This window comes from Danio rerio, chromosome 4 (assembly GCF_052040795.2).
Source record: "Danio rerio strain M-AB ecotype USA chromosome 4, GRCz13ab, whole genome shotgun sequence".
Taxonomy (NCBI): domain Eukaryota; kingdom Metazoa; phylum Chordata; class Actinopteri; order Cypriniformes; family Danionidae; genus Danio; species Danio rerio.
This window is the reverse complement of record NC_141024.2, coordinates 37,400,001-37,425,979: the sequence shown is the minus strand read 5'-3', so window position 1 is coordinate 37,425,979 and position 25,979 is coordinate 37,400,001. Positions and strand designations below refer to the sequence as shown.

The window sequence follows — 25,979 nt, the reverse complement described above, 5'->3', positions numbered from 1 at the left end:
GGAGTTGAGTAATAAACGGGCGGCTTTGGGGAATTATGCGCATAGCAAACTTGAAATGCCCGACAATAGATAACAGTTCGCATTTAGTGCATGTTTGTTCTCGAGGAAATTTTGAGAAAGGGAGCTTATGCAGATGGTTTTCTCTTTAGGAAGGGATGCTTGAAATTTATTCGAATCTTGGTTGATGCACAGGAATTCTATAGAAGTGCTTGGACCAGCTGTTTTCTCCTCTGCAAGGGGGATATCCCTATATCCTCAAAACCTTTTGGGTGATAATCGGGTATTTAGCCAGGGGCGAGGAGAATAATGTGCGGGATTTTGTAGTTATTAGATAAAATCCAATATAATGCTTCTAAAAGCATGTTAAAATTTTCGGGCTAGTTTTGCAGCTGAAGTTAGTCGGACTGCAAAGTAAAATTGTGAGCGCCAATTGATGCCAAAAGATGCTACAAGTCTGGGTGGATTGGCATGATTTTGAAGGCAAATAAGATATAAATTTTCGTCAGGCGTTGCGACCGGCTATTCTGATGAGGGAAATGCCTTGGTTTATTTCATAGTAAATCAGCGAGTATTCATCAGAAGGAATAGTGCTGTTAAATGCTGAGGAATATAGAATTGTGAGGAGAGGAGACCACTAGTCAAGCGTTTTTGCTAGAGAATTTTCAAGTCGCAATGCCAATAGGACTAATATGAGTACGCTGAACAGTGGGGCAAGAATGGTACTATCATGAATTTATTATCGATTCTTTTTTGATTAACGAATTCACTGTTGCAGGTTCGGTACTTGCAGATTGTAGATTGGAGCAGAATAAGTTTAAGGAAGGGAGAGCTGAAACGCCCGAGTTAGATCCTCGGGTTAGACCTGCAATCAGAAACCAGAAGTTAGTATCAGGGTGACAACGCAATTCCAAGCAAGTTGAGAAATATGGCATCGAGGGTGTGGGCCTTTATTATATTATTATTATTATTTTATTTATTATTATTATTATTTATTTATTTTTTTCTTCTTCAGTTGCCAACATCAAACTCTGAACTCTATAAGACTTCAAGGGCGATGTCACCACTTAGTGAAACTGTGAATGGAATGTTAGTAATTGGCTTTACTTTAATCCATGAATAACATTTTGTTGGTATCTTGACTTAACTACATTCACAAGCGTGTCTGGGCAAACTTCATTTATAAAGACTTTCAACAGAGTCAAGAGTGAGGGCGGGACCTTCTCCAGAGAGCTCATTAGATGGTGACACTTCTCCTTACAGCTATTGGCTTAAAGGAGTGTCAATCGGGCGTGCCAAAGGTGAAAAAGCCCGGCGGCCATTTTGTTGATCAAGTTCACCATTGTTTATGACTTGGGCTGTTTCTCAATTCCAAGAACGCAGAGAACGGACTTGCGTTCTTGTAGAGTGCGGTCTTGCCAGGTGTCCTCGGAAGAACGAACTCAGGAGACCGCGAGGGCAGAGAACGCGTCCTTTGAGAATTGGGATGCTGCGTTCTTCCTGATGGTCATGTGACCTTCACGCGTTTTAAATGGAAATTATTTAAACATTACAGCCTTCATACAACGATTTATTGTTTCCCCCCTCTTCAAAATATATACTTTGCATAAAAACATTATAAATATACTCTGCACAATATAAATAAAACAAATTTTAATACGAATTTCATCAAACAAACACCCTTAATGTGTTTATTCCTTTATTAGGATGTTCATGTTAATGTTTACTTTCACCGTTTCATTTAGGGAAACTGCTGAGGTAAATAAGTGATATCTCTGAACTTTAATAATAAATCTAAATAAAATGCTGCGCTTCCCACCTCCAGTCGCAATGAATTCTGGGACTTCCAGAGCGAGCTCGCTGCTGAAGTCTGCATCGGTGCGTCCTCGATATCAAGAACACATCCGGGAAGTTTCACGCGTCCTCCGTACTTGCGGTCTTGAGTATTGGAACTGAACTTAGGCAGCTGATGATGACGTTGCACGAGAACACGAGGACGCAAGACCGCTGAAGAACGCATATTGAGAAACAGCCTTGAGCTGTTGCTCTGCTGAACATTCCAGCAAACAAGCTGTTAAATGTTATGGATCAGTGGACGGGCAAGAGGCTTGAGAGGCAAGTATCTTTAGTTAAAATCCTTGTTCACTCTAGTCTTGTTATTCAAAAGATTTATAAATGTTTAGTCTAAATGTTTGGTATAGTTATTTTGCAAAGCTTCCCTTCATGTGCATAGCATGTGCACAGCTAGGAAAAAGGTAAGGGTTCAGTTTCATTGCAATAGCTTTGAAGTTTTGGCTGTCATTTTGCTGGAGAATAGGGATTAAGATACAGCAGATGCGTTGAAGTGGAAGGTTTGATGTTTTGTTGAAGTTGTTGATGCAATTGTTAGAGTTGTTTTGAAGTAGTAATAGTAGTAGTAGTTGTTGTTGTTGCTGCTGCTGCTGCTGTAGATTGTAGCTTGTAGCTTATAGCTGGTAGCTTGTAGATTATAGCTGGTAGCTTTTAGATTGTAGCTGGTAGCTTGTAGCTTGTAGTTTGTAGATTGTAGATGGTGGCTGGTAGAAAGTAGCTGCTTTAGCGGTGGAATGAAACCCAGGGTATTTATAGTAGTTTAGGAGTCATCTGATTGAAGCGTAGTGAATTGGATAATGCGGATCCAGCCGCTAGCAATCATAAGCATGTGATCCTCTCGAAATTTGTTTGTAAATAAACTTCACTTGTCAAACAAAAAGTGACATTTTTGGGACATGTCATTACTCCACACACTAAATCTCTGTCTGAAAAAAGGGTGAGAGGTATAAAAAAATGTACCCAAATCACTAACAAAAAAAACAAATGTCCTTTTTAGGAAAGTGCTCAGACTGTCGCATATTCATTCCAAATTATGCAATTACGAACAGCCCCTGAGAACCCTAACTTTAGGGAAGTGGATCAGATTTACAGATAAGCTAGCCTGGACAACAGGAGCAGAGCAGGCATTTGTAAACATGAAATACAAATGGCTGGGGTACCTACTTTAGGCTTACCTGTTTGAACAAAACCATTCGTTCAGATGGTAGATGGAAAGAGTGGATTTATGACGTCATTACTCTTACAGGACCATGGAGGTAGGCTGTGACCTGTGACCTACTTTTCGAGCAAACTTGACCCTGTGGTAGCAGGCCTGCCACAATGCTTAAGAGCAGTGGCGGCTCGGGAAAAAAGCTATTATGGCTTCAAGAGATTTCGTTGGTTACTCTGATTTAAGATTGATGGTGCCGCACACAGTGTCAATGATACTTCAAAAACAGAAAACATTGCATTTGTCAACAGCTCGCTGACTGAGATATCACACTATCTTTTTAGATATGTCAAATGTGACTGTTAAGTGATGCAGGGGTTTGAATGTTGCTACTCTTTTTCCTATTGAGGAAGATGGGGAGGAACATCAATGTTGTTAAACACCACTGGAACAGGTGTTTAACCATGATCTGACATCTCTGACGAATCACTTGAAAATTGTGACAATGTCCTCTTTGTGGATGGTTTGGCATTTGAAGATCCACAAGCAAGCCAGAATAAGGTTGGTAATGCAGTGACAACTGAATTTGATGTGGTGACCTCTGGATAATTACCAGGGCACTATTCTCCACAAGACGCAGAGCTTGTGGCGTTGACAGAAGTATGTAAGTTTATGACAGAAATGAAAGTCACAGTTTATACAGATTCGAGATATGCGTTTGGGGAGCAGCTCATGATTTTGGAGCTTTGTGGAAACACAGAAAATTTTTACTACCTGACAAACTGGCCATTTGTAAATGCCCAGCGCACTAATAACAAAGATTCTGTATCTGCAGGTATCTCCAGGGCAGAAGAGGCAGCAAAAGTCGCAGCGTCCCGAGATGAGACAGTTCTGATTGTACTTTATTATCTGCTGACAATAACAACAATGTATGTTCTTCTTTATAGGACATGGACTGGAGAAAATCAAGTGGAGACAATCTGGCTGCGAGATGAAAGATAGCATGTGGAAGTGTGCTGAGGGTAAAGACTGCCCAGGGGAAGGCTGCAGAAAGGCCAGTGCACAGATTGAGGCCTGGTGATTTCGTGCTGCTTGGAGACCTGAGGGGAAAGAGCTGGAGAACGAAACGCCGGTTGCATCCATTCAAAGTTCTACAGACCACTGCAACAGCGGTGAAGGTTGCGGAGAGGGTGCTGTGGGTGAATGCTAGCAAACGCATAAGGGGTTCCATGACCTGAGGAGGATACACAAGGGAGTAGGAGAGAAAGAGAGGCACTGAAGCTGTCTGAAGAAAACAGTGAGTTGCTATCTGAGTGAAGCAAGGTCACAGCTGTGGAGAAACAACAACAAAGTCAAGAGGTGTGTGTGTGTAACTTCTGAGTTTAACACCGACAAAAGCGCAGACCGGCGAAAGAGGGAGCAAGAAAAGAGAGGTGAATAGCTGTGCTTGAAAATCATCAAAGCTGAAAATGCGTTGCCATCCATTCTGTGTGCTGGAATGTGTGGTCTGAGGAGAACAACACTGGTATTGCTGCTAGAGTCACCTCTAATTTAGCTGATTCCAGCAAACCATTTCTGACAACCTAGTTCACATGAGAATGGCTGTAAAAGTGCCTGACCGAGCTAGCAGTTCTTTGCTAAACTGGTTTGTCATTCAAAGAGAGAGATTGGATTTATTGGCCCTGTACTGTAGTGTTACCTGTACTGGGGATAGGTCTAATGATATTATGCTGTTTGCCATGTAGATTTAGATTTGTATCATGATCAGTAAGTAGATTGATCACAGCGTCAACATCACATCAGATGGTAAAGCTAACTGTATGAACATTGATATGGGTGATGATTTTGACTATGACTTTGATGATAGCGACAGCTATGTGACAGACTGAGGGTGAAAATTAGGTAATGGCTGTTACTTAATTGAAGAATTTCACAAAATTGACGTATTTGCGAGTAAAATCACTTTTTGCTTGCTTAAATGTATTTTGGGTCTGTCCCAACAAAACCAGCAAACCTGATGAGTTGACATGTTCTGTAGTTAATCTTAAAAGAGTGATCCTTTACATGAAAACTGAGAGAAGAGTGTAAATGTGATGAATATTTTAGAGTGCAGTAACAACAGCGTGTTCCTATGTTTGTGGATGTATTGTAATGGTGAACAATGGATGTGGAGTATTAGTGATTTGTAACTGATTGAAGCAATGTTTAACAGAATCTACTGTGTATGAAACAATAATAATGTCAAATTAACAGCGGATTTTTGTGGTTTGAACCTCTGTGGGGTGACTGAGGGTCTGATTTTGGTCAGGAGCGCAATGAAAGAGATTATTTATTTAGCCCGGCTCCCAGGGAAGAGGGATGTTTGCAAAAGTAAATCTTAATGGGTAAACTGTTAAAGAGTATGGAATGACTTACCTGTTTGCGTTGTCTTTGTGTGTTTGGAGCACGTGGGTTTTGTTTTGACAGCTGGCCACGTGCTTCTTGTCCGCGTGCTTTTTGTTTCCCTGCCTTAGAGACCTGGTAATCAATTTGCGATCCTCTCCTTCACCTGTTGCTGCTTGATTTCTCCCCTATTTAGCCTCCTCTTGTCTCTTGTCTTTCGTCAGTCCGTTTTGCCTGCTCATGAGGCTTGTACGTTAATATCTATTGTGAGTAATCTGTCTTGTCGTGTCCTGTTTTCCCAGACTCCAAGCTCCTGCTTGTTTTGGTTTCGTTTTTTCTCTCCCTCCTTTATTTTGATACTTTGTCCTGTCATCCGGCTCGCTGTGGTTTGGTCTGGCTGTCCCATTCTTGCTACTGAATCTCCACCAAGGGAGAACACCCAGCAGTACCCCGTAAGGCTCTTCTTCTCCGGTGCTGGCCGAGCGTTTGGTATCGCTCTATCGCCCCCTGGCGGTAATATCCGAAACTCACCTGATTCTTTTCATCTCTCCTTCTGCTGCCCAGTGAAGCCTTGGGAGCGCTCTCCTGCCATCTGGTGGTAGCGCCCGGAACTGCGCCTATTTCTGAGTCCAGCTTTTTGAGTTTTGAACTGCCTTTTGAGGATATTTTGTGTTTTTTTGAGAAGAATAAATTTGTTTCACCTGCTATTGAATCTGTTCCCTTTCTACCCTGACAGAACGGACTGACCAGATTATGGATTCAGCAGGTGCTGAGCATGTGAGAAACGCAGTGGCACAGCAGGGCATTCTCCTTGGCCAGCACGCTACACAGTTAAATGCAGCCTCGCAGGAGGTGGAGATGTTAAGGGCCGAAGTAATCGAGCTTAATGCTCAAATTCAGGAGCTTCATGAGAATGCCCGGGGTGGCAGACAGGTGGCTATTCCTCATCTCGAACCTGAACCTCACGCCAACAACCCACCGCCCTATGACGGGGATCCTAGTTCTTGCAGGGCATTCCTCTCACAGTGCTCTCTAGTATTCGCTCTACAGCCCCGTCGCTATGTAACTGAAGAGTCAAAGGTGGCGTTGTAATCACCCTTCTTAAGGGCAGGGCCCGTGATTGGGCAACAGCAGTGTGGGATGCACGTGCCCCTTTCTGTGCCATGTTTGACGACTTCCATGCAGAAATGACCAAGCTGTTTGACCGATCTGCCCAGGGAGATGAAGCAGCCTCCCAACTGGCCCAGCTGAGTCAGGGAGGGCGCTTAGTTACTGATTATTTTGTTCTGTTCAGAACCCTGGCAGCTGCCTGCACATGGAATGAGGCGGCTCTACGTGCCAGATTTAGGGATGGTCTGGATCACTACATACAAGATGAGATTGCCACTCATGACCTTCCCCGAGACTTTGATGCCCTGGTGGATCTCGCTCTTCGGGTGGAGGCCCGACTGCATCGTCGCCAGCATAGACGAGTCTCTGGTGCCTCATGGATGAATGAGGGCCCTTCAAGTGATCCTTGCACCCCATTACCTACCACCTCACCAGAGCCTATGCAATTAGGTTGTCTTCGACTGACTGTTGAGTAGAAGCGGCTTCGTCTGGCTCGAGGCCTTTTCCTGTACTGTGGGAAGCCGGGTCACCGAGCATTGCAGTGTCCTTTAAAAGCTCCAGCCCATCAGTAAACCGGGGGATTCTGGTGGGCACTCTCTCTTGTTTCGACACCCCCAAACAACGCACCTGTCTCCCAGTCTCAGTCCAGTTCAATGGATTGACTCACTCTTGTCCTGCCTTGCTTGACTCTGGAGCTAAGGCAGACTTTTTGGACAGCACCACAGCCAGATCTTGGGGTATCCCAGCCATTCCTCTCTCCTCTCCCATCACTGTGCGCTCCCTTAATGGGTTTGCCATTACATCCATCACCCACTCTACCCCCTCTGTAAGTTTGATAGTCTCTGGAAATCACCGTGAGGTTATTACTTTTTATTTATTCGACTCCCCGAGTGCTCCAGTGGTATTGGGGCACCCGTGGTTAAGTAAACACAACCCTCATGTTGATTGGTCAGGGAATTCTGTGTTGTCTTGGAGTCAGTCTTGTCTTGCTGTTTGTCTTGGTCCTGCTCCGTGTCCTGGTTCTGTGTCTCATGTGTTTCAGATGGAGAGGGTGGATCTCTCTGGAGTCCCGGTGGAGTACCATGATCTTCCCCAGGTCTTCAGCAAGTCTCGAGCCACTTTCTTGCCTCCGCACCGGCCATACGATTGTGCCATCAAACTCCTCCCAGGCACTTCTTCGCCAAAGGGTCGATTGCATTCCCTTTCTGCTCCTGAGAGAGAGGCCATGGACAGGTATATCCGAGAGTCTTTAGAAGCCAACCTTATTCGTCCCTCTTCCTCTCCAGCCAGGGCTGGGTTCTTCTTTGTTAAAAAGAAGGATGGTTCTCTGCGCCCTTGTATTGACTACAGAGGCCTTAATAACATTACTGTTAAGAACAGGTATCCTCTGCCTTCAATGTCTTCTGCATTTGAGTTATTGCAGGGAGCCAAGGTCTTTACTAAACTAGACCTCCGTAATGCCTATCACCTGATCCGGATACGTGAGGGGGATGAGTGGAAGACTGCGTTCAACACACCAACGGGGCATTTTGAATACCGAGTTCTACCCTTCGGGCTCACCAATGCCCCTGCAGTCTTCCAGGCCCTGGTGAATGATGTGCTGAGAGACATGGTAAACAGATTTGTCTTTGTGTACCTTGACGATATTCTTATCTTTTCTGAGTCAGAACAGGTACACACTCAGCATGTCCGCCTGGTGCTACAGCGGCTGCTGGAAAACCAGCTGTATGTCAAAGCGGAGAAGTGCGTGTTCCACAGCAAGTCCGTTTCGTTCCTGGGGCATATTGTCTCGACAGAGGGTATTAAGGCTGATCCCGCTAAGGTAAGGGCCGTTGCCAAGTGGCCAGTCCCTGACTCTCGTAAGGCTCTGCAGCGGTTCCTTGGATTTGCCAACTTCTATAGACGGTTCATCCGGAACTTTAGCTCGGTCGCTGCACCCTTAATGGCTCTCACCTCACCTAAGGTACCGTTTATATGGCACAGTCAGGCACAGGAGGCCTTTGATGTTCTCAAGTACCGTTTCATCACTGCTCCTGTCCTTTGTCTTCCAGATCCTAAATGGCAGTTTATCGTTGAGGTGGATGCCTCGGAGGTCTGGATAGGCGCGGTCTTATCTCAGCGGTCCTCTAGGGATGGGAAGGTGCATCCGTGTGCCTTCTTCTCTCACCTTCTGAGCCCAGCCGAACGAAACTGCGACATAGGTAACAGAGAGCTGCTGGCGGTCAGGCTGGCCCTGGGTGAGTGGCGCCACTGGTTGGAGGGGGCGGCACAACCGTTCTTGATCCATTCTTTTGTGGTCTGGACGGACCACAAAAATCTAGAATATATCCGTTCAGCCAAGAGATTGAGTTCCCGTCAGGCCCGATGGGCACTTTTCTTCGGACGCTTTAATTTTTCCCTCTCGTACCGGCCTGGGTCCAAGAATATAAAGCCTGATGCACTCTCCCGCCTGTTTTAAGTACCAGGAGGAGAGGCTACCCCCGAAGCCATCCTTCCTAGATAGGTGGTGGTGGGAACTCTCTCCTGGGACACCGAACGGCGGGTAGAGGAGGCCGTGCGAGGAGGGGGAGCTCCAGAAGGGTGTCCAGAGGGAAGGCTATTTGTGCCAGCGAGTTTAAGATCTGAAGTACTCCAGTGGGGTCATGAGTCCAGAGTAGCCTGTCACCCAGGAGTCCGGAGATCGCTGGTCAATATCCAACAGCGATTTTGGTGGCCTTCAATGGCCCAAGACGTCAGACAGTTTGTATTGGCTTGTTTTGTATGTGCCCAGAATAAGACATCTAATCGGCCACCCATTGGTCTGTTACGTCCCCTTCCCATTCCCTCTCGACCTTGGTCACATGTGGCTCTTGATTTTATCACTGGCCTACCCCCATCGAGAGGTAACACTGTAATCTTAACAGTGGTGGACCGTTTCTCTAAAGCGGCCCATTTTATCCCTTTACCCAAACTCCCATCAGCCAAGGAGACTGCTCAGGTGGTAGTTGACCACGTCTTCCGGATTCATTGCCTTCCGGTGGATGTGGTCTCTGACAGAGGACCCCAATTTGTCTCTCGGTTTTGGAGTTCTGTAGACAGATCGGGGCCTCTACGAGTTTGTCCTCAGGTTTTCACCCAATGGGCAAACTGAACGAGCCAATCAGGATCTTGAGAGAAGTCTCCGCTGTCTGGTGTCTCAAAATCCAGGCTCTTGGAGCCAGCAGTTGTCTTGGATTTAATATGCCCACAACTCCCTGCCGGTAGCTTCTACAGGTATGTCCCCTTTCCAATGTTCTGTTGGTTATCAACCCCCTTTGTTCCCCGCTCAGGAACTCGATGGCGCTGTTCTGTCTGCCTTGGCCTTTGTCCGAAGGTGTCTTCACACATGGAGGAGGGCTAAGGAGGCCTTGGCCCAGGCTTCCAGACGGACTAAGAGGGCGGCTGACCGTCACCGGACTCCTGCTCCCCTTTTTGTTTGTGGTCAAAAGGTTTGGCTGTCTACAAGGGACCTGCCTCTCCGTGTGCCTTCTCGCAAGCTGGCACCCAGGTTCATTGGGCCATACCAAATCACTAAAGTCTTGAGTCCAGTGGAGGTTCGGCTCAAGCTTCCTTGCAGTCTTGGTCGGGTTTACCCTGTTTTTCATGTATCCAGGGTAAAGCCTGTTATCCAATCCCCACTCAACCCTGTTGCTTCCCCGGTTCCACCTCCCCCTCGTCTAGTGGACGGCACTCCGGTCTATACTGTGAAGAGACTCCTTGACCGGAGATGTCGTGGTCGGGGTTTCCAATACCTCGTGGACTGGGAGGGCTATGGTGCGGAGGAGAGGGCTTGGATTCCGGCACGGGACATCTTGGACCGGTCGTTGATCGTGGACTTCCATCGGCGGCGAGGTGAGGCCCTTCTGGGGTCGCCAGGTGGCACCCCTGGGAGGGGGGGGGGTACTGTTAAGAGTATGGAATGACTTACCTGTTTGCGTTGTCTTTGTGTGTTTGGAGCACGTGGGTTTTGTTTTGACAGCTGGCCACGTGCTTCTTGTCCGCGTGCTTTTTGTTTTCCCGCCTTAGAGACCTGGTAATCAATTTGCGATCCTCTCCTTCACCTGTTGCTGCTTGATTTCTCCCCTATTTAGTCTCCTCTTGTCTCTTGTCTTTCGTCAGTCCGTTTTGCATGCTCATGAGGCTTGTACGTTAATATCTATTGTGAGTAATCTGTCTTGTCGTGTCCTGTTTCCCCAGACTCCAAGCTCCTGCTTGTTTTGGTTTCGTTTTTTTCTCTCCCTCCTTTATTTTGATACTTTGTCCTGTCATCCGGCTCGCTGTGGTTTGGTCTGGCTGTCCCATTCTCGCTACTGAATCTCCACCAAGGGAGAACGCCCAGCAGTACCCCGTAAGGCTCTTCTTCTCCGGTGCTGGCCGAGCGTTTGGTATCGCTCTATCGCCCCCTGGCGGTAATATCCGGAACTCACCTGATTCTTTTCATCTCTCCTTCTGCTGCCCAGTGAAGCCTTGGGAGCGCTCTCCTGCCATCTGGTGGTAGAGCCCAGAACGGCGCCGATTTCTGAGTCCAGCTTTTTGAGTTTTGAACTGCCTTTTGAGGATATTTTGTGTTTTTTTGAGAAGAATACAATTGTTTCACCTGCTATTGAATCTGTTCCCTTTCTACCCTGACATAAACTATATTAAGAAGAGTGTTTGAACATCTCTAGTGTATATGGAGTGTGCAGAAACCTGTTAAATGATTAACATTGTGATTATGAAACTAGTATATAATGTATTTAGTGTTATCCATGAATGATAAAAAGAGAGAAATTGTGGTGGAAATTCATTTATATGATGGTCTGTTCTTTTATTCTTCCATGGATGTACTGTTTAAGTTAGATCAAGTGTGACCACTTTAACATATGTGTATCACCAGACAAGATCTGGATAAGTACATGGTGATTTAACAAACTACATGTTCGGATAGGATGTAAGGCTGAAATGTTCAAAAATGAAGTGCTGATGTAACTGTGATTTATCCTGTATGTCACTGATGACCTTGTGGGTATTACAAACTCAATAAAAAGAGAACGCGCTCTGTTTCCGCATCTTTCTCTCTGCAGAAAGTGTTGTTGACATATGACTGTGTGACCTTCTTTGCAAAGAATAAAACTTTAAAAAACACTTTGGGTAAGAATTTGTCTTATTGACCACTGAGAGAGCCCCCTTAAAGAAAATTGCCACTACACTTATCTACTTGTGTGTCTTGGTTTTTCATCTGACTGGTTATTTCCTCATGTCTTAAACAGGATGTGATGTGTTTTCCTGAGGTGAAAGAGTTTTCAGATGTGTTGTTCAGCTCAACAGTTCAGCGGAGGAACAGGAAGATCTGCAGGCATTATTTGAGGTGAGAGTTTGCTCTTTCTGTGCTTTATATCATCTATAAGTGTCGCCTGATTATCCGTCGATCATCTCTTTGTGTTTCTGAGACTTTACTGCTGAGCTGAAAACATTCTGAGGATTTCATTTACACTTTTTAATGTCGAGTGTGTTTCTGGAGGAGGATCACAGAAAGCAGAAACCTTCTCATTCTGATACTGAAATCTGTGCTTATGAGTGTTTATTAAGCTCAGCACTGTGGACATTTCTTTAGTTATATTGTTTTAGTGTTTTGATATGCAGTGGAACACAGTCAAAACAGGAAACAGGCCTGGCACAGTTCGCATAGCATAGTGTGAGTGTGCCCTTAAAAAAGCTACAGAATACAGAAAACTCGCACTGCCATTTATAACATCTGGCCCAAATACTACATTTGACATCTGGCCCATGTCTTGCATGCTGCCTTAAAGATGGTGCCACCTCTGCCAAACCTGGCCAATGTTTGGCCCACATGCTGTAAGCCAGTGCCGGATGAATGCCTGCTCTACCAGCTTTATAACAAATATGGACAATAATTCTTGCTACTCGAGAACATTCTCAAGCTGCTGCAATGATTTTCCAGTTCTTTTCCCATGTCTGAATTAAACAGCATAAACTGAGGTCGAGTTGGCCATGTGTGTCACAATAAAAACAACATGATTCAGTGGATTCTGAGCATGTACAACTGCGTTCCAAGAGCTTTTATATTAAATTAGTGGTCAGTTTCTTCAGTGTTCACTTTTTAGCAATAATTCCACTTTTTTTGTCCACTTTAAGTAGTGACAGTCAATTTTCAATATTTAGCTTTCTGATATGTGAAGTTTCTCACTGGTTAATTTCCTTTTTCAGTTTATAAATAAATGCTCAGGTCCATATGTTAATTGTAAAACTAATGCAGATGTTGTTGCTCTTGTCCTGTAGCTGTGAGTGGGTGAAGCACGATGGCGAATGTAAAACAGCTGCTCAAGAAATCCCTGGATGAACTGGTAGAAGATACACTAAAGGACTTTCAGTGGCATTTAATGAATGACCATAGAGAGATTTCAAAAGCTGAAATGGAGAATGCAGACAGGCGAAATACCGTTGATAAGTTGGTGTCATGTTTTGGATTAGAAAGAGCTGTGAAGATCACAGTGGACACCCTGAGGAAAATAAACCAGAATCAATTGGCTGAAGATCTGGAGAATACACAGAAGCAAGGTATTGTTTAATTCCCTGTCAAACTTTACAAATGTGATCATTTTCAGTTAAAATCTTTCATGTTAAAACCCTGTCCTAGCAATGGTTTTTGAGTCAGATATATTGTCATAACATTTATTGAACTGCTTCTAAGCAATGCATTTAAATACATTTAATATTTTGTATATAGCTAATGTGTGTGAATATATTGTTTGTCTTCGTTCATCTGAATTTGTTACTTTATATGTGCAATTGTTATTTTTTGTATTGGGAAGCAAAAGGCATATCTATGTTAATAAACAAAGTAAAACAAGAATGAAGAAGCTTAGAATAAGCTGTAAAACAAACATTTCTGAAACAGAAACACATTGTACAGCCAGCTCACACTGTCTGTAGTGTATGAGTGTGTATGGATGTTTCCCAGAGATGGATTGCAGCTGAAAGGGCATCAGCTGCGTAAAACATGTGCTGGATAAGTTGGCGGTTCATTCTGCTGTGGCGACCCCAGATTAATGAAGGGACTAAGCCGAAAAGAAACTGAATTAATAAATGAATACTACTCTCACTAAAGTGTGTGTGTGAATTGGGTTTCTGTAGTGTTCCCTCATCTTCTGTCATCAGGAGTCTGCATGGCTGTTAAAATAACTGAGCATTAGCAGAATCATAACTGCAAGATCTCTATCAAGCCTTTTACACAATTTATACTTTACAAAGAGAGAAGACCTCCACAGATAAAACTATCAAAACAATAATTTACTACTCATTTGCACAGACAGAATAAACAATGATGGAAAATAGAGTTGAGCAAAGGAAAACAAGAACAAAGATCAGTTGTAAAATAAACATTACTGGAACAAGAACACATTGTAAAGCCGGCTCACACTGTGCATGTATTAAATAATAATGAAGTTGTCCTTGGAACTCGCTTTGCAAGGCTTGAGCCCCTGCAGCTTTTCTTCTTCAAATAAAAGCCTTTTTCTGGGGACAAAAACTTATTTTTTATTCTTTTAAAAATAAAATATCTCTATATTTGTGTGCATGCTTTGTTTGCAGATAGTTGTTCCTGTGGGGAAAAATAAAAATAACTAAATAAATTGAAAGGTCAGGAAACATTGAGACATCAAATGATCAGCAGTAATTCAAAAACCTGTAATAGACACACTGTAATTCTGGAGAATTATTTTTGAAACATCCTGCATTACTCTGAGTAATCAACTTTGTTTACATCAAAACAATATAAGATTCAAGTCAAATCACCTACCCCTGCTCATTCAACACCATACAGGTGTCACGTCATTTAAATCATTAAACAAACGACTTCATGAGTGCTGTTGTTATTTTTTATATTGAAAAGCACAGGACATAATTATAATTCACTTTAATAAAAACACTAATTGTTCCTCTCTCTTGTAAAGGTGCAGCTTCAGAGACCTGTAAATCCCCTCCTGTTGATTACACAAACACCAGCCGTGAACTAAAGGAGAAGTTAAAGGAGGACTATAAGCAGATATTGATTGGTAATTCACAGACGGGTCACCAGAAGAAGCTGGATGATATTTACACTGATCTATATGTGGTGGAGAATGAGACTGGAGGAAGAGAGAATGACCATGAGGTGATGCAGATAGAGTCAAAACACAACCAACAGACAGCCGAGGATAAACCAATCAAGTGTAATGACATGTTTAAAGTTCAGCCTGACACAGGTCAACAAAACAGAAGAGTCCTGACACTGGGGATTGCAGGAGTGGGAAAGACTGTCTCTGTCAACAAATTCATCCTTGACTGGGCTGAAGAAAAAGACAATCAGGAAATAGTCTTCATATTTCCACTGCCGTTCCGTAGACTGAATCTGATTAAAGAAAAAGAGTACAGTCTCATAGGTCTGCTTAACAAGTACTTCTTTAGCAGTGGAGGACTGAGCTCTCTTCCTGAAAAACAAGGCAAGGTCATGTTCATCTTTGATGGACTGGATGAATATCGCTTTGAATTGAACTTTAAAGAGGAGGATGGATTTACAGATGTTGATAAGGAAATGACAGTGAGTAAGATAATAACACATCTCTTAAAGAGAGAGCTGCTTCGCTCTTCCCTCATCTGGATCACATCCAGACCAGCAGCAGCCAGTCTGATACCCCAAATCTACATTGATCAGGTGACTGAGGTGCGAGGATTCAATGATGAACAGAAGGAGCAGTACTTCATCAAAAACAGCAGTGCTGAGGTTGCTGGAAACATCATCAGTCACATCAGGAAATCCAGGAGTCTGTACATCATGTGCCACATCCCTGTCTTCTGCTGGATCTCCCTCACTGTTCTTCAGCCTCTGCTGGGTCAAGAGAACAATGACAAAACACCCACAACTCTCACAGGGATGTACAGCAGCTACTTACTGTCTCAAAAGCAACAGATGAAAGAAAAATACAGCAGCGATTCTGACCCTGACGCCAAGGCCTGGTCTTTTAAAGACATTGTCCTGAAGCTGGGGAAACTGGCCTTTGAACAGCTGCAGGAAGGACAACTGATTTTCTACAAAACAGATCTGGAGAAGTGTGGGCTGGATGTCAAGGAAGGGTCTGTGTTCTCTGGATTATGTACTCGAATGTTTCAGGAGGAAAACCCCATCTCAGGGGAACAGGTGTACAGTTTTGTTCATCTCAGCGTTCAGGAGTTCATCGCTGCTCTCTATGTGTTTTTCACTTACAAAGACAAGAAAGCAAATCCATTTCTTGATTCCAGGAAAAAGGAACTGACATGGAAACTCTCTACAAAGAACCTGTTTAAACTTCACAAGGATGCAGTCAAGAAGACTTTGCAAAGCAAGAATGGACACCTGGACCTTTTCCTCCGCTTCCTGCTGGGTCTCTCACTGGAATCCAATCAGAGTGACCTGAAGAAGTTCCTGCCAGGACTGAAACTCAAAACTGAGAACATCAAAGACACAACAGACTATATCAAAGGGAAAATAGAGGAGGAGAAATCAGCAGAGAGGACCATCAACCTCTTCCACTGTCTGAATGAACTGAAGGATGACTTTGTGGAGGACCTCCAGAAGAGTCTGAGCTCTGGAAATCTCACATCACAGGATCTGTCCTCTGCTCAGTGGTCGGGTCTGGTGTTTGTGCTCCTGATGTCAGAAGAGACTCAAGAGAAGTTTGAACTGCAGAAGTACAGAAGATCTGATGAAGCACTGATGAGACTGATGCCAGTGGTCAAGAACACCACAAGAGCACTGTAAGAGTTTTCTGGATACACTTATGCCCATTTCACACATCGATTTGCAACACATCTGCAGCCCATGAGTCATATACATGCAGAGCAGAAACAGCACAGACTATTTGTGCTTTCACATCAAACATGTATCACTGATCTCCTGCTGTACACAATATCTGTTCTGCTTATGTTTACTCCACTTTCAGACATTCTTTTCAATACTTTGACTCTCTTTTTACACAATACAATAATATAATCTCATTTCAAAACTGATAGCTCTAATATGTTAACATGAGTTTGGAAAAAGTTTTTAATAATGATAACTAATAGTTAATTATCACACAAAACTGTCAATTGTTAGCTAAAGAATAATTTTATGTTTATTTTACAGCCTTGGATTCTCCCTTAAATTCAGTATTTACAGAGTCCTTATAGTGATTTTACCTTTGCTCAAACTAAAACACAACATTCAATTGTTTTTGTCTCTGCTCTGGATTAATAGATAAATGCAAAATCATTATTTCTCTTTTCCCCTCACAGCCTTCAGAGCTGTAATCTCACTGTTCAGTGCTGTGAGAGTTTGTCTTCAGCTCTACAATCCTCAAACTGTGTGCTGAGAGAGCTGGACCTGAGTAACAATGACCTGCAGGATTCAGGAGTGAAGAAGCTCTCTGATGGACTGAAGAGACCAAACTGCAAACTAGAAACACTGAGGTCTGAGTTCAAACACCTGATTGACTGATTGATTATAATTATTATTTGCATGAAATGAATGACAAAAATACACTGTAAATTTGATTTGTTTTCTTATTTCTCAGATTTGTCCTGTGTAAACTCACTGCTTATTCTTGTGAGAGTTTGTCTTCAGCTCTACAATCCTCAAACTGTGTGCTGAGAGAGCTGGACCTGAGTAACAATGACCTGCAGGATTCAGGAGTGAAGCTTCTCTCTGATGGACTGAAGAGTCAACACTGTAAACTGGAGACACTGAGGTCTGAGTTCAAACTGTTATGTTTGTAAAGATGACACAAAATGTACTAGAACTGTTATACTTCTATTGTTGTACTTCTCTTTCCTGTTCCACAAAAGTCACACTCTGACAAAAACTTGTGATCCTGTCTGTCCAAACTCTTAAAGTGACCAGCGCTCTTTAATTATTACTTGTATAATGAACACATTACTCTAATTAAACTCAAGATAATGATCAACTAAATATGCAACACAAACACCTGATTGATTGATTGATTGATTGATTGATTGATTGATTGATTGACTGACTGATTAATTATAATTATTATTTACATCAGATGAATGGCTAAAGATTAAACTGTAAATTTGATTCAAATCCTTATATCTCAGATTTGTCCAGGGTAAACTCACTACCAATTCTTGTGAGAGTTTGTCTTCAGCTCTACAATCCTCAGACTGTGTGCTGAGAGAGCTTTAATGATTCTCCCTAAAATTCACTATTTACAGAGTCCATATAGCGATTTTTATCTTTTCTCAAACTAATACACACCATTCAATTGTTTTTGTCTCTGCTTTGGATTACCCCTGCTAGATGAATGCAAAATCAATATTTCTGCTTTCCCTCACAGCCTACAGAGCTGTAAACTCACTGTTCAGTGCTGTGAGAGTTTGTCTTCAGCTCTACAATCCTCAAACTGTGTGCTGAGAGAGCTGGACCTGAGTAACAATGACCTGCAGGATTCAGGAGTGAAGAAGCTCTCTGATGGACTGAAGAGTCAACACTGTAAACTGGACAAACTGAGGTCTGAGTTTAAGCATCTAATTGATTGATTGATTGATTGATTTTTTGCTTTGTTACATAAGTCAGATCACATTAACTGTGTGGTTTTTAGTAATGTGTTCTTCTTTCACAGATTGGTCAGGTGTAAACTCACTGTTGAGTGCTGTGAGAGTTTGTCTTCAGCTCTACAATCCTCAAACTGTGTGCTGATAGAGCTGGACCTGAGTAACAATGACCTGCAGGATTCAGGAGTGAAGAAGCTCTCTGATGGACTGAAGAGTCAACACTGTAAACTGGAGACACTGAGGTAAGTGATTCTCCTCTAACTACAGACAGTTACATACTGTGTTACCAAATGTGGAGCCCCTTTCAGTCAATTGGCAGAAGAAGAATAAACAAAAAAATTGCAGGGATGTGATTTTATTCGTTTCTGCACATTGATAATGATTATATGATTATATCTATGAGTTGACTCTGAATAAAAAAGACAAATCTATTTAAATGTAAGCTATCGGTGATACTTGTGGATCCAGGCTGTCTGTAGAATGAGTTTTCTCCACTGCGTCTGTCATGGATCAGCTGTGATCAGCGCAGTCATCAGCACCATCATCTCTGTAGAGGAACACGATGACCAATCACAGGTGTTTAAGAACTCGCTCAACAGTGCTCAAAAAGCAAACAGGAATAATAAATCAATGACAAGTCAAGACAATGTTTATTTATAAAGCACTTTTAAAGACAACAAGTGTTTACCAAAGTGTTGAACAAGCGTGCACCATATAAACTAAGGACAAATAAATTACACAAGACTTAACACAAGAAGACAAGACTATTGATGAACTCCAGCATAACACTGTATGACAACACTTCAGATGACTGATCTAGAGCCTGCAGCTAATCAATCTGACAGATTCTGGAGTGCATTACAGCTCTAAAGAGCATTTAAATGATGAATGATCTTATACAAAACAAATACATTTATAGAGATGATGTATAAAATATTTCATTCACCTGGGAAACGCAGGCCACATGAACGGTTTGTGAAGTGCACACAGCATGCCATATCATCTGGTTCTTGTAGAAGACAATTCCTAAAGGCAACTGACTGTGTAAAGCCGCATAAACAACACAAAAATACATCGAGTTCAGCAGCTAATCAGCCGGAATCAGCTGAGGTGAGGAGACGGAGACCAGCGAGACCTATCTGTCACTCAAGTGGCCACACCCTTAATTATGCAGACTTAATATCACCTAATACAAAGGAAACGGATGAGTCATAAAAACATCACCCCCTCACAGTTATCATGAAGGCTAATATTAGCCATATGAAGCTAAATGGTTCTTTGTATTTGTTTTTGTAAATGCATTTATTCCTGCTGTAAAGTCGGCCATTTTAACAGTGGGCTCAATAGAAATCTGCTGTATATGGAGCCAGGACTAGCGGGGTTTCCATGAATTGCAGTTTCAGGTACTTCTGTGTTAGCTTCATGAGGGAGAGTGGGAGATTACTGCTTGGTCATTGCTCTACTTATTTACTCAGTGCTATAGCTGAGCACCGTGCACTGTAGCACCATCAACAACAGTAAATCTACACTGCAGAATTCAGAGTTAAATGAAAGACATTATTTATAAAGACAGACAGGCCTACAGAATTATTATTAGAGTGTATGAACGTGAATAGCAGCTGATGTTTTTGATAACGGCCACAAAACTTGATGCTGAACGCTGTGAGTTTGTGTCAGGATGATGATACATGAGCAGACTTTATGAGCAATGTTGTACAGTATTACAGGGCGTGATGCTGCTTGGATACTTTCAGAAAATTGGCAACAAACATTTTACATACAAATTGGAAATGTAGGTTAGTTTATAATGTATCAATAGTATGAGAGGACTAGTTACCTACCTATCTCACTCACTATCCTTCAGCTTAGTCCCTGATTTATCAGGGGTAGCCACAGCAGAATGAACCGCCAATTATTCCAGCATATGTTTTACACAGCAGATACCCTTCCGGCTGCAACCAAGTACTAGGAAACACACATTCACACACACACTTATACACTACTGCCTATTTAGTTACCCATTATTCACCTACACTGCATGTCTTTGGACCGGTTGAAATGGCTACTTTTTACTTTTTTACTTTTGTACATGTTTGAGACAGTACTTCTTTACTTTTAATCAAGTACAAAAGAGTAGTCAGTTCTTCTACTTTTACCAGAGTCGTTTTAAACATGAGTATCTGTTCTTCTACTTAAGTAACGGATGTGTGTACTTTTGCCATCTCTGCTACAGTCAGATGTACTGCAGACTATTAAACACACCAGATCAACAATATTCAATCAATATTGTGTTTGTCCTCTACACAGGCTACAGGGCTGTAATCTCACTGTTGTGTGCTGTGAGAGTTTGTCTTCAGCTCTACAATCCTCAAACTGTGTGCTGAGAGAGCTGGACCTGAGTATCAATGACCTGCAGGATTCAGGAGTGAAGAAGCTCTCTGATGGACTGAAGAGTCAACACTGTAAACTGGAGACACTGAGGTAAATGATTCTCCACTCTACAATATCAAACAGACAGTTACATATTGTGTTACCAAATGTGGAGCCCCTTTCAGTAGATTGGCAGAAGAATAATGAACAAAAAAAAAGGTTTGTGATTTTATTCATTTCTGCACATTGATAATGATTATATGATTATATCTATGAGTTGACTCTGAATAAAAAAGACAAATCTATTTAAATGTAAGCTATCGGTGATGCTTGTGGATCCAGGCTGTCTGTAGAATGAGTTTTCTCCACTGCGTCTGTCATGGGTCAGCTGTGATCAGCGCAGTCATCAGCATCATCATCTCTGTAGAGGAACACGATGACCAATCACAGGTGTTTAAGAACTCGCTCAACAGTGCTCAAAAAGCAAACAGGATTAATAATTCAATGACAAGTCAAGACAATGTTTATTTATAAAGCACTTTTAAAGACAACAAGCTTTTACCAAAGTGTTGAACAAGCGTGCACCATATAAACAAAGGACAAATAAAGGACACAAGACTTAACACAAGAAGACAAGACTATTGATGAACTCCAGCATAACACTGTATGACAACACTTCAGATGACTGATCTAGAGCCTGCAGCTAATCAATCTGACAAATTCTGTAGCACATTACAGCTCTAAAGAGCATTTAAATGATGAATGATCTTATACAAAACAAATACATTTATAGAGATGATGTATAAAATATTTCACTCACCTGGGAAACGCAGGCCACATGAAGGGTTTGTGAAGTGCACACAGCATGCAATATCATCTGATTCTTGTAGGAGACAATTCCAAAAGGCAACTGACTGTGTAAAGCCGCATAAACAACACAAAAATATATTGAGTTCAGCAGCTAATCAGCCGGAATCAGCTGAGGTGAGGAGACGGAGACCAGCGAGACCTAGCTTTCACTCAAGTGGCCACACCCTTAATTATGCAGACTTAATATAAAGGGAAATAAATAAATAAAGAAAAACGGATGAGTCATAAGAAAATAATAATAAACAAAAACTATTTTAAAAAGTATTTCCCTGTGTATGTATATATATATATATATATATATATATATATATATATATATATATATATATATATATATATATATAAACATTATTTATAAAGACAGACAGGCCTACAGAATTATCATTAGAGTGTATGAACGTGAATAGCATCTGATGTTTTTGATTTAACGGCCACAAAACTTGATGCTGAACGCTGTGAGTTTGTGTCAGGATGATGATACATGAGCCGACTTTATGAGCAATGTTGTACAGTATTACAGGGCGTGATGCTGCTTGGATACTTTCAGAAAATTGGCAACAAACATTTTACATACAAATTGGAAATGTAGGTTAGTTTATAATATTGTATCAATATTATGAGAGGACTAGTTACCTACCTATCTCACTCACTATCCTTCAGCTTAGTCCCTGATTTATCAGGGGTTCCTACAGCAGAATGAACCGCCAATTATTCCAGCATATGTTTAACACAGCAGATATCCTTCCGGCTGCAACCAAGTACTGGGAAACACCTATTCACATACACTTTTACACTACTGCCTATTTAGTTACCTATTATTCCCCTATACTGCGTGTATTTGGACTGTGGTTGAAACTGCTATGTTTTACTTTTTTTAAAAGTGTACTTTTTTAAAAGAGTAGTCAGTTCTTCTACTTTTACCAGAGTCATTTTAAACATGAGTATCTGTACTTCTACTTGAGTAACGGATGTGTGTACTTTTGCCATCTCTGCTACAGTCATATGTGCTTCAGACTATTAAACACACCAGATCAACAATATTCAATCAATATTGTGTTTGTCCTCTACACAGGCTACAGAGCTGTAATCTCACTGTTCAGTGCTGTGGGAGTTTGTCTTCAGCTCTACAATCCTTAAACTGTGTGCTGAGAGAGCTGGACCTGAGTATCAATGACCTGCAGGATTCAGGAGTGAAGCTTCTCTCTGATGGACTGAAGAGTCAACACTGTAAACTGGAGACACTGAGGTAAATGATTCTCCACTCTACAATAACTACAGTCAGACAGTTTCATATTAGAGCTCTTCATGCTTGAACATGTTAACCCTGGGTGATACTAAACCCCAGATAACAGGAATTATGGTTTATCAGTAATTGTGTTTCACACTGCTCATACTATACCTGTAGTTAACCCTCAGGGGTCTGAGGTGATTTTGGCCCCTGAGATGTTTTGACATGCCCTGACATCTGTGCTTATTTCAGCTACTTATTACACAGAACTGGCCAACATGTGTTTTATTAGTGTTCAGCACAAACTGAACTACAATAATATGTGGAAAATATTGATGTACATGCTGGTGTTTTATAAATAAATATTGTGTGTGGTTAGTAGGTTTTAGAGGGAAAAATGTAGCTGAAATAAGATCCATAAACCAGACTGAATGTGCCTGAACAAGAGTTGACAGAGAAATGGAGGAAAGTCTTGGTTTTCAGAATAGGCTGTCCTCCATTATGCTGAGCGCTGTATGTGACTTATACAGCCGCACATATAATATATATTTGAAATGGTGTAAAACGTGTTCGCCAAACTCTCTTGTGCATTAATCCAGCATTTATTAATCATTTCTGAATGAGTCTGAGACACTGAAGTAGAGGAATGACAAACGCTTTAAACACAAGAATAAATCAGATTTAAACATGAAAAACAATTACTGTAAATCTAAATCATATTTGAAGAGCTTTAATATAGATTTCACTAATAGTTGCAGTCTTAGTTCACTGTTTGAAAACTTTAACAGGTTGTGTCTGTCTGTGGGTGTCAACATTCAACATTTCTGTGTGAAAGTGAAGCGCAGCGAGAACACAAATAAACATTATACCAGTGTTAATCCTGTTTCAGAGCAGAACAGTGGATCTGGAGGTGTGAAAGCAGCAGAGTTAAACGCTAAAGTCAAGCTGTTTTGTGTCCTGCTGAAGGTTTGAGCTGCTCTCATATTTGTGCAGTTTCAGTTTCTTGAAAACAAATAAAAGTCTCATGATAAAGTGTGTGAAATAATCCTGATTACTCGCTCATCTAAAACAATATCTGGTAAAGGCTGAATGTGAAGGAGAGTCAGCAGTCATGAATATTGATCAGCTGTTTCTCTCCTGACAGATTAAAAGTCCCCTAATGGAGCATCAGTGTGAATGTGACTGTGGGTCAGGTGATGAACACATGAAGAGAGCGACTTTGTGTTTGTCTGAGCTCATTTTGTTTTAGTCCACAACAGAATCACAATATAAATGATGAAATCAGCTCATTTCCTGTTGTGTTTTATACATGACTTTAAGATGATCTTCTGAGCTCAAGTGTGTCTTCTTCCTCCTCACAGCAGACTTTACAGCTTGATGTGGTGTATTATGAACAATGTCTTTGCTCTGTACACTTCTACAGATGATGTCGAGTCCTTGTTGAGTGTGTGAGTGTGTGTGTGTGTTTGCTGATGCGAGGGCTCGATCAATAAGGAGAGCTGATCAGGATGTGTGTGTTCATCACTGCTGTTGACATGAGCAGAAACAGCAGTCAGCATCTTCACAACACAAAGAGATGTGTGATTGTCCAACTGTGTGATGTGGACTATTGCTGTGTTTGTAGATTGTCTGGCTGTATGGTGACAGAGGAAGGCTGTGGTTTTCTGTCTTCAGCTCTGACTTCAAACCCCAAACACCTGAGAGAGCTGGATCTGAGCTACAATCATCCAGGAGATTCAGGAGTCAAGCTGCTCTCTGAACAACTGGAGGATCCAAACTACACACTGGACAAACTCAAGTATGTGGAGCAGCACTGCCTTTTTTATTGTGAATACAGATACTTTGATACTTCACTGCTCTTCTAGTGTCCAGATATGAATCAAACCTGTTAAATATGTCAGTGCACTGGGGCAGTTCTCACATTAAGCGTGATATTATATCTCATATTAACACTGTACAGTTTCAGCATTGTAGTTGAGCAGTGAAACTTGTTCTCTACATTTCTGCTGAAGAACTGTACAGTATCAGGTCAGAGATGTGTGTGTACTGTTCTCCAAATACGTCCTGTGTATACTTTAACAGCAAGTTAAACTCTCCCTCATGAACTTCACAGACACAGAATGTCCTTTATCACACTTTAATAAGGGCGGAGTAAAACTATAAACAGGAAGAAAATAAACAATATCAATTTACATTCACAATGTGGACATAACAAAGATGTTTCTGGCAAATATCTCACATATCTTGTAATCTGGCTCTTTTCTGCTTCTAAACTAACATGAACACAAAATATCAGGCAATAAAAGTGATCAGCAGACAGTGATGCTGGTTCTGATATAGTCCAGTGACAATTACATGTTGAACAAACTCAAATAAAGCAAATGACAAAAAACTCCTAAACTAATCCTTTATAACTGAAGTATTATGAACAATAAACAGAACACAAACCCACCAAGCTTCCAAAGGGCGAGGAGGACTGCAGATTGGTCTGGATTCACTGCTCTCCAACTTAGCAATGTTTGGAGATGATGAAGAGGCATTTGACAGAAGATGAAGATCTCCATCATATTTCAAGTCATTAAACACTGAATTCTGCTTTATTATTGTGCTGCGCTTTTGTCAATTGATCATTGAATGAATCCTTCAGTCTTTATATCTGTCTGTTTCTGTGTTTCCATTCTGTTTTCTGTTTCCACATCTGATCTAAAAGCTCTGTGTGTCATTCAGAAGCTGATTTGACAGCTCCACACACACTCATGTTGTTTTACTGCAGTTATTAATGCACTGAGATCAGCCAATCACAATCCAGCATTCAGCACACACTCCACATGTCTTATTGTGTGTGTGTGCGTGTGTGTGTGTGCGTGTGTCTGTGTGTGTGTGTGCGTTTGTGTGTGTGTGTGTGTGTTATAAGCTGATGTTTGTGTACTGACTGAATGTGAATCTGTGTGTGTTTACAGTCTGGATCATGGAGGAGAGACGAGGATTACAGCAGGACCACGCAAATGTAGGACTACACACACACACACACACACACACACACACATACTCTCTCAAACACACACACACGCATGCACACACTCACACAATCAGACACACACTTACACACACACACACACACACACTCCCTTCTGTCTCTCTCACACCACAAGCTCGCGCACAATCAGACATACACACTCACTCTCACACGCGCGCGCACACACACACACACTCACTCTCACACACACAAACACACACACACACACCCTCTCTCTCTCACACACGCACACACACAATCAGACATACACACACACTCGCACACAAGCATGCACCCTCTCTTACACACAGACACACACACTCACTCTCTCTCACACACACACACACACACTTCCTCTCTCTCTCACGCTCACTTACACACACACACACACCTCTCTCACACAAACACACACCCACAGCAGT

The 25,979-nt window shown here is 42.0% G+C and overlaps 2 protein-coding genes across 9 annotated transcripts in view; both read left to right on the top strand.

The window, feature by feature from the left end:
• The window catches only part of LOC141381693 (uncharacterized), an 835,171-nt gene that overhangs the window by 275,297 nt on the left and 533,895 nt on the right, over positions 1 to 25,979 (top strand). The window lies entirely within an intron of this gene.
• si:dkeyp-35e5.5 overlaps positions 11,776 to 25,979 on the top strand; it is a 16,037-nt gene continuing 1,833 nt past the window's right edge. For 3 of the 8 annotated variants that reach the window (XR_015481721.1, XR_015481720.1, NM_001443127.1), the window contains exons 1-10: positions 11,776 to 11,855; positions 12,788 to 13,066; positions 14,461 to 16,279; positions 16,799 to 16,972; positions 17,077 to 17,250; positions 17,857 to 18,030; positions 18,142 to 18,315; positions 20,381 to 20,554; positions 24,166 to 24,339; positions 25,502 to 25,548. Coding sequence is in view for 6 of the 8 variants with exons in the window: in NM_001443127.1 (NP_001430056.1) it covers positions 12,808 to 13,066; positions 14,461 to 16,279; positions 16,799 to 16,972; positions 17,077 to 17,250; positions 17,857 to 18,030; positions 18,142 to 18,315; positions 20,381 to 20,554; positions 24,166 to 24,339; positions 25,502 to 25,548 (3,169 nt within the window). In the remaining 2 variants the exon portion in view is untranslated. Of the gene's footprint in view, positions 11,856 to 12,787; positions 13,067 to 14,460; positions 16,280 to 16,798; positions 16,973 to 17,076; positions 17,251 to 17,856; positions 18,031 to 18,141; positions 18,316 to 20,380; positions 20,555 to 22,385; positions 22,560 to 24,165; positions 24,340 to 25,501; positions 25,549 to 25,979 lie in introns of all 8 variants that reach the window. The other 5 variants (NM_001443126.1, XM_087245800.1, XM_088649674.1 and 2 more) reach the window with 5 other exon arrangements.